Genomic DNA, 16641 nt, shown 5'->3' with positions numbered 1-16641 from the left:
AAGGTTAGCTATCACTGCTATAGGTAAAGGATTCTACACCCTCCCCCCCAATTTAGAGCAGGTCTTATATTTCAATTGTATAATACAATTATATCAGCCAATACTGTCTTTTAATTATGACATTATGAAGACCGGCATTCCAATTTTGCACACTTGAAACTGCAACTTATATCTATTAGCATTTACTATCTGAAACTTCAAAACCAGACTAGCTTCTGTAATGACAGTCCAGGAGGCAGCACTTGACAAGTGAGAATTGTGGAGAGACAATGAGAAAAGGACTTTATCATAAAAGCACAGTGAAGCAGGCTGAGAGAATTTCAATTGTGTTACATTATCACTCCTTTCACACCCAATAGCAGGATGCCTGATTCTTAACCAAAGATGTGTAAGTGAATTATTCAGGATCATATGGACTTAGATTTATTCAGCTGCTGAATGTCAACACATTGCCTTAAAAGAAAAATCTTCCTTTAGGCACTAAAGAATTCTTTAAACCGTTCTGAAATTAACTGAAATGGCAACCAATCTCACCAAGACTAATCAACCTATCTTCAACAGAGCTACTTTATACATTTGCTTTTATATAGCGGAGTTCAAAGCTACATCAGAATAACAAAATAACTGAGTTGGAAGGGACCTTGGAGATCTTCTAGTCCAACCCCGTTCAGATAGACCTTATATACCATTCTGGACAAATTGCTGTCTAATCTCTTCTTGAAAACCTCCAGTATGCAGCACCCACATCTTCTGAAGACAAGCTGTTCCACTAGTTCAGGAGTCTCCAACCTTGGCCACTTTAAGCCTGGAGGACTTCAGCTTTGCTGGCTGGGGAATTCTGGGAGTTGAAGTCCTCCAGGCTTAAAGTGGCCAAGGTTGGAGACCCCTGCACTAGTTTATTATTTTTACTGTGAGGAAATTTCTCCTTAGTTCTAGGTTGCGTCTCTTCTTGATTAATTTCTACCCATTGCTTCTTATCCTGCCTTCAGGTGCTTTGGAGAACAGGTTGACCCCCCCCTTCCTTGTGGCAACCCCTGAGATATTGGAACATGGCTGCCATCATGTCACCCCTAGTCCTTCTTTTCATTAAATTAGGTATACCCAATTCCTGGTACCGTTCTTCATATGTTTTAGCCTCCAATCCCATAATCCCTTTGTTGCTGTTCTGATATATACCAGTATATCAATTGCATTTCAGTGATATATAGGCAGAAAGTATTATCCATTCCTCACCACCCTCTCACCCCAACTCCAGGAACTATTTTTTGCAAGGGGGGAAAAAAAAGTCCTTTCCCAATACTTCAAAATTCCTGAATTCTAAAGTGATGGGGACTGTTCAGTGTCAGCTTAACACAGGCTGTCTGCAAGAGCCCTGAAACAGCTATGCATGCACACATGAATGTCCCTTTGTCTGCACCTTGTAAACACTGCTGATAGCAACATTATTTAAGGAAAGAATCCTACTTGGCCTTGCTATTGTGTCTTTCAGAAAAGTAATAAAATTTGGCTGAATTATAAAACTAGTACTTTCCTTAAGCCCGCTGGTTAATATTGCCAAGAGCCTTCGCTGTTATCTGATGCAGAAGTTCAATGTGGCTAGTCTTCCAGTAGACAAAGGAGATGGCTATGGAAATAAGAGGCATGGGTGTAGCTTATGAACAATATTAGATGTGGATTTCTTCCTGATGAATAAACACTGCTCATTCACCACTCCTCTCCTTCTTTAGAACCAAGAATTCAAGGCTGACTTTGATTTTATTCATGTCTTCAGGAAATCAGGGCAATTCTTAGCCATCTTCTGACTTGACATCTAGATCCTATTCTTCCTCGGACATAAACTTTCAGTACCTAAAAATACCTAAGTATTTTCTTAATGTTGCTAATTATTTGTACTTTAATTAATAGTAATGAAACAATGAAGCTGTCTGGCTTGGCTCTGCAACCAAACAAGACAGACACAGACTTCAGAGGATAATTAGAACTGCAGAAAAAAGAATTGCTACCAACCTGCCTTCCATTGAGGACCTGTATACTGCACGAAAGAGGGCTGTGAAAATATCTACAGGCCCCTCGCATCCTGGACATAAATTGTTTCAACTTCTACCCTCAAAACGACGCTATAGAGCACTGCACACCAGAACAACTAGACACAAAGACAGTTTTTTCCCGAATGCCATCACTCTGCTTAACAACTAATTCCCACAACACTGTCAAATAATTTACTAAGACTGTATTACTATTATTCTTCTCTTCCTTACTAGTATCTATCTCTTTCCACTTATTATTATAACCATGTTTCTTGTATCTTTCAATTTATATTGTTTTTATTTGTTTCCTAGTACGATTTGATAGCTTATTAGTAACCTTGACTATCATTAAGTGTTCTCCTTATGATTCTTGATGAATGTATCTTGTCTTTTTATGTACATGAGAGCATATGCACCAAAGATAAATTCTATATGTGTCCAATCCAGAGGTGGGTCTCAGCAGGTTCTGACCAGTTCTGGAGGACTAGTAGCGGAAATTTTGAGTAGTTTGGTAGTAAAAATTCTGACTGGCCCCACCTCCATCTATTCTCTGCCTCCCAAGTCCCAGCTGATCGGGAGGAAATGGGGATTTTGCAGCAACCTTCCCCTGGATTGGGGACGGAATGGAGATATTACAGTATCCTTCCCCTGCCACGCCCACCAAGCCATGCCATGCCCACAGAACCGGTAGTAAAATAATTTGAAACCCACGACTGGTCCAATCACACTTGGCCAATAAAGAATTCCATTCCATTCCATTCCATTCCATTCCATTCCATTCCATTCCATTCCATTCCATTCCATTCCATTCCATTCCATTCCATTCCTATCCTATCCCATCCTATGTCTCTCAAATCAGCCAAAAACTGGTAAGAAAACCATTTGATGATTTTGTTTGATGGCATTTTGCCCAGACACATCAACTTGTCACAAGTTATGTAAAAGGAAAAAACAAAACAAAAAACCTACCCTGACTTGCCTGCTACGTATGTATAATAAAGTTTGTGATCCTATTGGGGATTCAATGACAGTAACTTTCAACAATACATGAAAGATATTTTTGCAAAAAACAATTGGCAAAAGTTAGATTTTATTTGTTTAATTTTGGGGGATTACACTCCCCTTTGTTACGTTTAGATGTGCAAATTCAGAAGAATCACTTCCTAAATCATTGTGAAGATGCTTCTGCAGCCCAACTTCACCAAGCATCAATTTCTTATTTATTGTTAATTACATATCTGCATGTCAAAATATATGGATGGGGTAAGTAGTTATTTGGAAGAAGTGGAAGTTACTTTTTCTCTGTCACTCCCCTCACTCATCCTTTTCCTGAAACTACTGAAGATGGGGAAAAAAATTATTTCCTCTTGCCAATTTTATTTCTGTTTATCCTGCATTTGCTCTGACCCACAGAAATGACTGCTGTAGAGGCCAAACTAACTTCATTTTGCACAATCCCAGCTGGTATCAGTTTCTCTGTAACATTCTGCTATAATAGTATCCTGGACTGGACTATTGTATAAATTGACAGCAAACTACTACTCAAATCCACCCCCCCCCCAAAAAAAGAAGATTGTGGAAAAATAAGAGAATATATATAAAGTCTATAGGAATGGAGGGGGGGGAATCTCCCCCCAAGAGAAATTTGACCCTTTTTCCCCATTTACGTGTCCCTCTCTTGTCAAAGATGATGGCATTACTGTAGGTCAGGAAGTTCAGTTGAAGAAATATCAGAAATCATAGTCAGAAGCAGAGTCAGAAAGGTAAGAGGAGAGGAGGTAATAGAAAAAAGCTGCAAATTTTAGTTTGATTTATTGACAACTGGAGGTTTTGAGGGAGAACCAGGAAAGCCAAAAGTTTATAAAATCCCAGTGGTATCATAATAGGCAGAGGATCTAATATAGGAAGGAGAAATCAGGTTTTAAAGAGGAAACAAATGTATCAGAATTTTGCTGCAGTTTAAACATCTGGAAAGAATGAGAAAGAACAGATAATCAAGAAGAAGTTGATCTGAATCCAGTTTTTCCAAGTCAGATTCTTCTAAATCTGGTGTAAGGCTGAAACCTCAGCAGACAGTTTTTGAGATACAGAAACAAACAACATAAAACAGAACATCTTCAATTTTAACTAATACATATTTGTATATTCTTGGGAAATGAAGAATTATTAACCTCAGAATTTATTTGGCAGAAGTTAAGCATCCTGGTTTTCAGAATTAAAGATAAAGATGAGGGAGATTTAGTGTAAGACTTGGACATACTGATAAGAGAACATCAATCTGAGAAATTACCAAGGCATATTAAATGTTGTTAAAAAGCAGTCTTGTTTCGCATCATGCTACAAACTATATATCGTGTTTTAGACAAAACAATTTTTTGAACATATATCTTAAAAAGTCCTAACACAGAGGTCTTCAAACTTGGCAGCTTTAAGACTCGTGGACTTCAACTCCCAGAATTCTCCAGACAGTATAGCTGGCTGGAGAATTCTGGGAGTTAAGGACCACAAGTCTTAAAGCTGGCAAGTGTGAAGACCTCTGTCCTAACAGGTAGCATAGCATGACCCGCATGAAAGAATGTGCTACAGTTGAAAAATAACTTCTCTGAAATCATCAACTGAGTTCTGAGTAGAGGACAGTAGAATTTATAACTTGTCCAGAATGAGAATTCTTGATATTGGAGGTAATGCTAAATTGTAAGGATACAAAAAAAAAAAAAAAAAAAAAAAAAAAAATCTAAAATCAAAAGAAACCAATGTTAAGAGAGGTTACACCAGTGTTGGGTTGTCCCCAGTTTGGACCAGTTCACAAGAGCCTGTAGTAAAACCGGTGGGAGGCTCCGCCCACTGACCCGGACGTCATCATAGGTGATCTGCACATGCAGAATTGTGCGCGGGCATGATGCGAATCGGTAGTAAAGGTAAGTAGAACCCACCCTTGGGTTACACTGTAAAAGAATTGCTTTATGACAACCTTCATGCCACTTGATTGGGAACAAAATTTAAATCCAACACTTCTGGAAGACACCTCATTGAGAATCATGTATATTGCGACTTTAAATTTCCAGGTTACAACAGCATACCGAAATAATGTATCAAGTTCTCACAACTTCTACATACTGGATATATGGGTTGCATCACCTAGTTTGGTTAATGAAACGTCAGCATGAAAACAACCAAGGCAGAGAACACCAAGGATCCCTCATTTCAACCCTGAGCTACACATATTCTCCCTTATTTGTATTAACTTTGCAATTGCAGGTAGTCTTCAATTTAACAACCATTCATTTTATGATGGTTTGAAGTTACAAAAGCCTCAGAAAAAATGAGTTATGACCCAAAGACTCAGAGTTACAACGACTGCACCACCGCTGCCGTCATATGATTGTAATTTGGGTACTTGGCAACTGGCTTCCATTTAGGCTGCTTGCAGTGTCCTGCAGCCATGATGGGGATTTGCAACCTTCTCAATGAGCTTCCAACAAGCAAAGTCTATTAGGTAAACCAGATTTACTTAACAACCATGTGATTTGCTTAATGACCATGATGACAACAACTGTAAAACTGGGCCTGGTCATGTGATGACTTGCTTTAGCAGTGTTGCTTAGTTAGCACTGAAATTCTGGTTCCTATTGTGGTTGAGGACTACTTGTATTAGGTATGAAGGGATTAAAAGAAAAATAGTGACACTATCTTAAAAAAAATGGAGATCATGAGAGACCATAAAACAACTCATGCTTTTGAAGCGGATTAAATAAACCTATGTAAAGCTGGTATATCCATATTGTGCAAGATGCAGTCCTCCCAATCAGAAAGAGTTCTTTCTTACATTAAAATTCAATTTATTAGACTACAGAGTTAACTATAATTCTGCTTCCAGAGCAGAGTTTTATTTGCTTGAGTGCTCATGCTGTTAAAATTTCTTCCCTTGGCAGATCAAACGTGCCTTCTTCTATATGTTACCAAGTGGAAACCTTTTATTTGAGATGCATTACTATTGTAATGGCTTGTAAAATATATTCACTGATTTAAAGCAGATATGTAAACTCACACCAGGAATGGTGCTCTCAGAAACAGATGTGGCCGGAATAATTATTTATTTACTAAGCTTACATACCACTGTATGAATCTAAATGATCTATGGTGGTTTATAAAGCAATAACAAAAAATCCCGATTAAAATCAAAGAAAAAAAACCAATAAAATCTAAATTAAAAATCCAAATCAACAGGATAGTAATTTAGCACAAACATCAACGACGCTGACTATTCTAATTTCCAAAGTCATTGTGAAACAGTTTTGTCTTGAAGGTCTTATGGAATGGGCCAGGGTTAGACATCAAGGGAAGAACGTCTTGGAAAAAGCCTGACTTTGGATCTCCACCGATCTTACCTACTATAAATGAAAAAAGAGAAAGAATCCTCAAGTGGGACAAGTATGCAGGTCAGTTCTGATAGAGAACCACAAAAAAGACCTTGGAGAAGGAATGCAAAGGCTAATAGGAAGTAAGCAAGAGAGCAAGGAAGCGAGCAAACCTGGGAAGAAATGAGAAAGATTAGAATGAAACTTAACATTGCCCCACACCTTGACCCCCTGTACTTCTAGGCTTTCGAGATTCTATTATTATAGATAGCCTACATCAATAAAGTAGAGCGCCAGTAGTTCTTGTAAAGTCTGTCTCCTGATCTGGCCTACCTCAACGTGCTGACAATTCCACAGGGAGGAAGTGGTCTTCTAGAAACAAAGCCACATTCAGTTTTGCAGATTAAAACCAACATTTTTCAAGGATGCCTGGAAATTTATTGGCCACCAATGCATTTATTGAGGATCTAGTCAGATAAACTCCAGCATATGAATATCTTCTTGTGAACCAAATTTTACTGATTATATAAGTCAAAAATAGAAAATATTAGTTTCTCTTTCAGTCTTGAGGCTAATCACATAAGTAACATTTACCTTAAGCATCTAGTGTTCCCCCTTTTCTCTTCTTTGCTGAACTTCGGACATTCTTGACATGCAGTAAAATAGAAAATTACTTTCTGACAAGTGCTTCTACTATTCAGTGATTAAAACGGTCACCGCCTATAATATTACATCTCATGTTATTATTATGGTGAGGATGGCTAAATTAAGTTATAATTTATATTAGTGAATCTCCCCCTTTGAGTTAATCAAGGGTATTAATTATGCTTAGTTGGCCAACACTCAGGGCTAGCAAAGTATTGTTTTATTTTCCTTGGGTCTTCTTCTCCCACTGGGTAGATACACACTATCCTTATCTTCCTTGCAGCCAAGAACTCTTTGATAGCCTTGAAGTCAGTGATTCTTAAACAGCTAAAACTGCCGAAATGCAATGTAGTTTGACAGCCATTATCATCTTCTCTATTTTTTTGATTCCAAGAACAACTGTCTTCTTAGTCTAATTCTTCTTCCCATCTCCAGCATGAAGAACCAGATCATTCGCAGTGTCCTCACCACCATTTCCTTTCCAATAGCCACAATTCTTACCCCAGTTCCATTACCTCCAAAAGAACCACATGTACTGTGCATCAGCTACATAATTCCATTCTGCCCCAATTTTCAGGGTCCTGCTAGTACCTTTGCAACTCTCTGTAACAACTACGGTACTTATTAATGAAGTTGTTCTGAATTGAAATGTTCCTGTGAATTTTATCCAATTCCAGTGGTATGTTCAATTATCCAAAAATGTTTTCTATGCAGTTGTTATCACTCTTACTTGGCACAATACTTCCATTACTGATCATACTAAGAGAAATTAAGTTTTATCCATAAATTGTGGTTCTTTCATTCCTGTTCAAAACCTGTGTCTTTGAACTTGACTGTGCATCAAATTACTGCTCTATTTCTTCCTAGACTTTCTTACTGCTGTAAGAGCTCTCTGAATGTCAATAAACACGTTGAAGGTGGAAACCACAGCTTTTTTTCCTAAAGATTTATTTTTAATCATTTATTTTCTGTACTAATTTTATAAGGCTGCCCAACTCAAACAAGGTGACTTGTGGGGGGAGCATACAAAACTTTTGAAACCTAAACTATTGAAGGTATCACAGGAAAATCAATTTGCACTGGCTTCTCTCATTATTAATCTGCAGAACAGAAGATTATACTTTACATTGCCACAAGGCATAACAGAAATATATTGTGACACATGTTTGATAGTTAAATTATATACAAATACAGTAATTCCAACTATTTGGACTTATTACCGCACATAAGTAGGGCTCAGTGATGAGTATACTATCTTATCCTCATCAAAATATCTGGGCTTCGTTAGATCGCATTATATTCCTGAAGCAGTCCTATTTATTCTTCAAACCTATAAGGAATCAGTTTCTCAATCTATATTCTGTCATGAACCAGCTGAGAAGATAAGCCATCTATGTTTTGGGAAAGGATTGTAGTAGCTACTGTGAGGTGACAATATATGGTAACAATTATATTTCCTCTTTAGGAAATAATGCATGAAAAATGGCAAAAGTTCACCTGCAAAAAGCAACTAGAGGGGTTCTAAAATTAATTAAAAACAACGAAGGGAAAATAATGTCTTCAAAAAATCAAGAGTATCAAATATCTTATAACTACAACAGAAGAACAAACTTAAGAAAACTTTTAAAACTTTTAAAAATCTTAAAAGAAAAAAAAAAGGGATGTTGGCACTAAACATAGTAAATTAGGCCCCCAATGGTTCTTTCTGCCAAGTATATTTCACAAATAGTGGACTCTTACTAAAACGGCCCCTTCACAATTAGCCATATGCTGTATAACAACCCACAAGCAAGGACCACACAGGAAAATCAGTGCAATTGTTGGGTAACACAAAAAGCAGAAAAGATAAACACTTCTCCTTATTAAGGATGTTAATCTACCAACCATGTATTACTTTCTTTCCATAAAAATACTAATAAGAATCTGTTCATTTTTCCAAGGTGGCTATCACAAACATACTCAGTTGAAAAATAACTTCTCTGAAATCATCAGCTGAGTTCTGAGTACAGTAGAACTTATAACTTGTCCAGAACGAGAATTCTTGATATTGGAGGTAATGCTGAATTGTAAGGATACAAAAATAATAATAAATAAATCTAAAATCAAAAGAAACCAATGTTAAGAGAGGTTACATTGTAAAAGAATTGCCTTATGACAACCTTCATGCCACTGGATTGGGAACGAAATTTAAATCCAACACTTCTGGAAGGCACCTCATTGAGAATCATGTATATTGCGACTTTATGCTCAGGGGCATAATCCATATAAAACAGAGCAAAAGGAAAGAGAAAGAAAGCAGAAGAACAGCCTTTGGTTCTCACTCTAGTGGCAGGAAAGCCTTCTGAGTAAATTCTCTGCTAACTGTAGCGGATACTGAAAAAAGAATGCCTGGCTCTTTGGTGTAGTGGTGTTTCCATTTCTGAGAAATTTGAAAAGCATAAGTCATCTATTGCAATGTCTCTCAACCTTGGGCATTTTAAGATGTGTGGACTTCAACTCCCAGATTTCCAACTCCCATCTTAAAACGTCTAAGGTTGAGATATTCTGCTCTGGAAGAAAGAGATGCTGGAGGAAGCGGGAATCGAGCATTTGCTCTTGATAAGCTAAAAGCCTCAGAGCGCTGCAAAAGTACCTGTTGTTTCAGCTGCTGAACCAAGCGGTCTTTTTCACGTTTTAATCCAGCGACTTCCTCTTGAGTTTTTTTCTTAGAGGACGAAAGCTCCAGGAGAGCAATGTTGGCATCTTTTTCACTAATGGCAGCTAGAAGGGCTTCTTGTCTGGAAAAAGAGAAGAAAGAAAGAAAGAAAGAAAAGAACTGATTAATTTCACTCACCCTGCTCAAAATATGCAAATGTATCTTGCCCTGTTCATAATTTAATGCCGATTCCTGCTTTGTGCTCCCTTTAAAATATCAGGATCCATCTAGTTAAAGCTATGGTCATTTTAGGACTCTGAAAGTGATGATATGTTGAGGGAACTATAAGCCCCGTTGGCTTAGCATTCACTGGAGTTTATAGCAGAAGTATTTGCTAAATAAATCTATTGGGATAGCTCATGACAGCAATGAGATTCTATCAGAGAACTGACAGTCTTTTTAAATATATGACTATATCCTAGATATCCCCTTTATGCAAGAAAGTTGTATGTACACACGCACACATCGACAGCTTCCTAAAGCAACGTATATCCAGTTAAACTCAGAGCAAGTTTACATGCAAGTTAAATAATAAGTTTACCTTATAATTTATAAAAGTTAAGTTTAAAAGAATTTTCAGTTCATTTTTCAACTTAAAACGCACTGCATTTTTACTAAATGCAATATAAACTCTTAGCATATCAAAGGGAAAAAGAACTCTCAACAAGAGAGATCATGCCTGAATATTTCCTCCTGCTCAACAAAATTGTCAGCATGTGCAGCCACTGATTAGTGTACGAGGTAGCAGCAAATGCATGGAAACTCTCTACTTCACCAGTTTAGTCATCACAGCTTTAAAGCAGTACCTTATAACACAGGTTGCTTGCATGGTCCTACTACAAGCAGCTCACAGATTAATACTCAACTGTGGGTATTTCTCAAGTTGTATCTGAGCCTACCCATGCAGCAACGTATGTTCTAGATTTGTTATTCTGTTCAAATGGAATTGGCAAGGTGAAAATGGAGGCAGTCTGTATTACTTTAGCTGTATTACTTTAATCACCTTCTCATGAATAAAGGCAAATATACATATCCCAGGATAGTGTTGCAGGATCCAATCTGGGTCGGTCACCGGGACCAGAGGTTTAGTCTTCTGAGTTTTCGGACTCATGCCGGAGCCCATCCTCAGGGAACTTCTCTCTCACCACAATGTGTCACACAAGTCCAAAAGCTCTGAAGACTAAACCTCTGGTCCCGGTGACCAACTCAGATTGGATTCTGCAAAACCACCTTCTGGACAACTTTATGTTGATTATTGATATGAAATCTGCAAGCGGGAGGGAGGGAATTCATGAAAATGGTTGTTTCCAGAATTCAGAACATTTCTATATATATTCCAAAAGTTTCTTTTTCTCCTTCCATCACATCTCCATGAAAAAGGCCAGAAATGCTTTTCCATGCTCATGTTTTCACCCGTTTTTAGAGGAGTAATTGCTGGGCACCTGGGATACAACCTTCTATGTAACTTCTAAGCAACTGATTGTGCTTCCTTAGGAAATATGTCTAGCTCTATTTCTGCTTTTAGAGGTTTTTATATTTGTTAGTTAGTTGCCTAACAGCTAAATTAAGCAAATAATATATGCATAATGTTTTAAGAATCTTTTAAACATTGCTCACATTTAAAATACAGCTGGAAAATCCATGGTCTACATGTTTCCTGAATCTACTTTTCAGAGCCACAGATATTATGCTACTGAGCTCTAGGTTCCAAAAACACATACATAAGCGGTACAAATCACTTAAATGTTTTTTTTTTAAAAAAACCAAATAATTTTGCATCTTCTAGATTTTAAACATTTTCAACAACTTATTAAATAATTTCAAAGGACTGCCATATTGCAGATCTATTTTACTGTCTGAATATTTACTATAAATTATAATGGATGTTTGTCAGAAGAGGCAATAGTAGTACAGGTACCCAGCTAAATATTTTTCATTTATAATGAAAACATTGAAATTATATGAAACCTTAGACATGAATTATTTCTGGATTTAAAAAAACCACAACTATTTAAGAATCACCTCCACATTTCTGGAAAAACTATCTAGATACTGATGAAGTCTGAACTCCCTGTAGAGCCACTGAGGGAGTCCCTTCAGATGTGTAACCAATACTACAAAGACATCTCAGATATGACTTTATAGACTGGTCTCTTACTTAAAGATACATCAAGGGTCAAGCCCATGTGTTGGTTACATTTCTATTATTCCCACAGTGCAATGACGTGAAAAAAATTCAATGGCCTGAGGTCAGAACAGTCCACTCATAAAATGATTTATGGCCCAGCAGCTCCATTCCTCAGGTCTATGGATTTTATTACAAAATAAACCTCAGAACAAGATACAATTTCCTGTCTGAGCGAACAGCTTTTACATTAAGACACCTGGACAGCCTTGCAATTATTTAAGTGAAATAATAGGTCTGAACCACACTGGTGCAACTTATTGCTGGTGTTCGCATCCTACAGCTGCTAACTTTTAAAATACTCTATATGCCCATCAAGTAGACTGGCAAACATTTAATACTACATTAAGAAAACCTATATGTTGGATCTATTATCAAGACGGTACAGAAAATTTGTGACACAAAAAAATTGTACTTTGGCTGCTAGTAACTTGACTTTTTAAAACTGTTAAATCAATACAATATTCTTACTCTTAAGATAAGATCTTGACTGCTGTGCAGAACAAAAATGTATTTTCATAAGGACATACTTCACTATTCTTACATAAAGGATATAAATCAGTCACTCCAACCCTCTCTCTCTCTCTCTCTGTGCATGTGTGTGCATGTATGCAATAAAGAGGGCTACATTTATATACAATATGTTAAGTAAATGTGACAATTTATTAGAAAGCTTTTCATTTCTCTTAATATAATATGATTCCTATAAGCTATGTTAAAAAACATTTAAATGGTTTGTTTATAGAGTTGTCAAGAACTCAGTTAGGATGTAGTAAATTGTTGTAAGTGCTGATCAAAATGGGATAATTTAGAAAGTAGAAAATCCTAATACAAATACTACACCCCAAAAACTTCCTTGCAGCCCAAATCCTATTATGAGGTTCTTGTAGCCAGGACTGATGCATTCCTAGATAGCAATACTGAAAAATGAAACCCATCATTAGGGACTAGGGTCATTTAAATGCATCAATATGTTTAAAACATAATATTTATTTCAGCCTTCCATTAGTTTGAGTTGTGCTCATTTACTAAAATCCTAAAACAAAACAAAAAATGTTTCCAAGAAACCACAGTACATAGATATTTATAATTCTTTGTTAATTAGCATTAAAGATTGAATACATTTTCTCAATCTACCAAAAAGAAACAGTATACAGCAACAACAAGAACACATTAAGTTTGTTGTAGCATGGCAGCCAAACTTTATTACAAGGACTCTAAGGGATCAATTTTAATACATTTCACGTGGTGCCAGTGTTTCTTAGAAAGATAATTGCTTTTTCATCTGATTGCAGAAGAATTCTCAAAGGAGCAACAGAAATTTTTCTCTTTCCTGCAACTTCACAGGAGAACGATGCATGCTTTAACAGAAATCATGCTGATTTTTTTCCCCCTGGACACGGGTTAAGAGGTTAACTGAAAAACAGAGTAACATATTCTTGAAACAAGAATTAAATTCTGGGGATCAATAAAGATTAAGAGTCTATGAACACCATGACAAGATTTTTTTTTAAGACAAAGAGCGAAAGTTTTAATCACTGAATTTTCCAAAAGGATATTTCAAGAAACAGAACTAAAATAAAAACAGACCCAGAAGTTTTAATTACAAGTGCCATATTTCCTGTCAACCTGTATGTGAGAGAGGGATGAGCTAGTATTTACACAACCAGCAAGCTCAAGAGTGATTATTCCTGGTGTTTGGTGGCTCGTTGCACTGCTTTTGCATATTTAGGTGTTACGACTAACAGTTTCTTCCAATAATTGTAGAGAACAAATGGATGGTAAATGCTGGAACCCACGGGTCACCTGAGCAAACAAGTTGTTGCAACAATAAAGATTAATGACAGCTGTTGCGTACATAACCTCAATTACTTTTTTAGCTTGGGGAATCAAGAACATACTTATGGAAATAAATACGGTTCCATTGAGAGGGGCAGCTACTTGGTGGAGGGTAGGGTGCCTCATATCACAGACTTTACTACAGAGGCAGTCTGAGGTTACTTTGTGATAGTTCTAGTTCTCCCAAAGTCTATAGGCAACCAATTAGAGACACTGTTCAATCTGAACCAAGGAGCCTGTTTGTATAAAAGTACATCAACTTCAGTTACTATTCATAAGGGATCCCCTAAAGAGCTGTAAAATCTGCCTTCAGCCAGCTGCTGTAATTGCTGTCTGTCAAAACAGAACTGTTTTCTTACTAAACATTTCAAAGCCTCCGGAGTTGGGTTGATTAGCTTGAAGGTGGGCGGGTGATGGGAAGGGTGAATGAGGGACAGAGTAAGACTGATGGTCTGTGGACACTGAACTTTTATTTAGTTAACGTACCCCAGAGAGACACTAACACTACATTGGAGGGAGGAAAAATCTTGCCCGTTCTAGCAGAACAAGAAAGCAACAGGAAGGAATTGTTACAAATAATGCCTGGGTTCCTGATGTGGGAAGTGTAAAGAAGTTCAGACATGAACAAACAACCTACCAAAGAGAATCTCTGATTTTGCTGCTCACGAAATATGTAACTGTCAAAAGGAAGAATTCCCTTTTAGTTTTTTTCCCCCCATTAACTTTTCTGTAACAGTAAAATATTTTGAATGTTCAGTGTGAACTGAATGAGTTCAAATGAGGACCCAGATTGTGGGGGCAATAAGATGACTTTGTATAAAAATATATAAAAGTATGAAGGCTATTGCTTAACGCATTGTAAGCCGCCCTGAATCTCCGGAGAAGGGCGGCATATAAATCAAATTTAAAAAAAAAAAAGTGTCTTAACAATTTTATTCCATACTAGTGACCCCAAAGCAGCACCCTAAAATTGACTGGTTGTAGTCACTATTTAAAAAAGCACAAGGATCAATATTTTTAATGGATAAAATGAAGGACCGTTAATACCTGAGTACAAAAGACGTCGTTGAAAGTAAGAAATGGTTTAAAAAAGAACAGGGAGAAAGTTGATGATCAAAAGTACAGCCTAGAGATAATGCCAAATACATTTTTATTATCTGTTAGCAGAATGCAACTATTATGCTTCACTTCAATCATTCTTAACAAGGTATGAACTGCATTAAATACAAACTGTTATATAGGGGTAGGGCATTCTCTGTGGGTGCTCCCACCCTCTGGAATGAATTACCTACTGAGCTCCGGACGGCTGCTGATCTCCGTTCCTTCCGTCGGGACCTGAAGACTTGGCTGTTCAAACAAATAGTCTGACTCTGATTCCGGGTTTTATTATTTACTATTAATTAGTTATTTGGTTTAAAATGGGATTTTATTGTACTTGTTTCTTTTCTTGTGTTCGCCGCCCTGAGTCCTTCGGGAGAATGGCGGCATATAAATACATGTAATAAATAATAAATAAATAAATATTCATATAAGGCTCTTCTTCCTTTTTTAAAAAAGAATACCTTATTTTAATTGGACCGGAATTTGGAAAGGTATAAATGAGCAATTCATAGGAGACTGATATAAACAGGAATTAGTAACTGTTAGCCATAGTGTAGCCTTCAATTCATCAGTGTCTTCAACACCCATTTTCTGAATGCAAGCATCACCTGGGAGCTATGCATCTCAAATAAGTAACAGGTTCTTAAATCCATTCTCAAATTGTGAGCAACATGAAGTGCTGTGTTGGATTGCAGTAAGACAAAGGTAGAAGTTTAAAAGAAGAAAATGTTTGTTAGCCCTGGAAACCTAGAGGATATTTAAATTACAAAGACACTATGTTGTCCAGGGTAAGGGACTTTCTACATCTTCTTCCATCATTACAAGCCCACCTTAACATATGTTGGAAACTCTTGTTTTGCTTTTGAACTATAAAATATCTGAGAGGCATATATACAACAGTTAAGTCCAAATATGGCACATACAAGACCAATTCTCATTTGTTTTGGAGGTAAAAGTTCATTCAAATGAAATGGTTCTAGCAAAGGTGCCATTAAATTTGTCTGAAAACACCCATGGAAGTTAAGCCAGACATTCTATCTTAGCTCCCAGCACTAACTGTACAGTATAGCTATAAGGTGTTGTGGCTATTTACTTTAAAAATAGCTTACACATCAAAGCTTTTCTGGTAATTGGGAGTTAGACATACAAATACTCCATACTTTTAACTCCCAATTACAGGAAAAAAGTTTATTCCTTCCTTCCTTATGTTATACCCGAGCAAATTAGAGGTTTTTAAAAAGCTTCATGCTATGGAAGGAAATGGGGGGCATGAGGTCATAGCAAGAGATATATCCGCCATGTCACTCTATAGCAACAAATCTCTTAAAATTTCTGTTAGCACTCAGGGGACTTTTTTTTTTTAAAAAAAAATTCTGAGTGTTGCATGTTGGGAAATGACAATGGACAAGTAAGAAAGTATCTTTAACTACAGTTTCCTAATTCCCATTGTAAAACCAGTGGTGAGTTGCCCCCGGTTTGGACTGGTTCACAAAAACTGGTTGCAAAACCGGCGAAAGGCTCCGTCCACTGACCCGGACATCATCATAAATGAACTGCGCATGCACAGAAGAGCGCAGGTAAGTGCAGCAAGTGTGCGGGTGCGATACGAACCGGTAGTAAAGGTAAGTAGAACCCACCCCTGTGTAAAACGTACTGGAATGTTTTATCTCTTTTCACAACAAATGCTTCACTTTAATTAGTATTCCTCAGGTTTCTATTTCTCAGGCAATGCTCTTGATTTACCTTACAATATCCATTCATTTCCAAGCATGACCGTGATCAAAATGTCAT

General features: G+C 37.0%; 1 protein-coding gene across 2 annotated transcripts in view; it reads right to left on the bottom strand.

Moving 5' to 3' along the window:
• The window catches only part of ERC1 (ELKS/RAB6-interacting/CAST family member 1), a 148774-nt gene that overhangs the window by 30148 nt on the left and 101985 nt on the right, over positions 1-16641 (bottom strand). For both annotated transcript variants that reach the window (XM_070946610.1, XM_070946613.1), the window contains one exon: positions 9663-9807. In XM_070946610.1, coding sequence (XP_070802711.1) covers positions 9663-9807 — 145 coding nt within the window. The remainder of the gene's footprint in view (positions 1-9662; positions 9808-16641) is intronic.

This window comes from Pituophis catenifer, unplaced genomic scaffold (assembly GCF_029215685.1).
Source record: "Pituophis catenifer annectens isolate HBS135680 unplaced genomic scaffold, rPitCat1.0.hap2 SCAF_7, whole genome shotgun sequence".
In the NCBI taxonomy this organism is placed as follows: Eukaryota; Metazoa; Chordata; class Lepidosauria; order Squamata; family Colubridae; genus Pituophis; species Pituophis catenifer.
The sequence above is the reverse complement of the archived record's forward strand: the minus strand, read 5'-3'. Positions and strand labels throughout refer to the sequence as shown.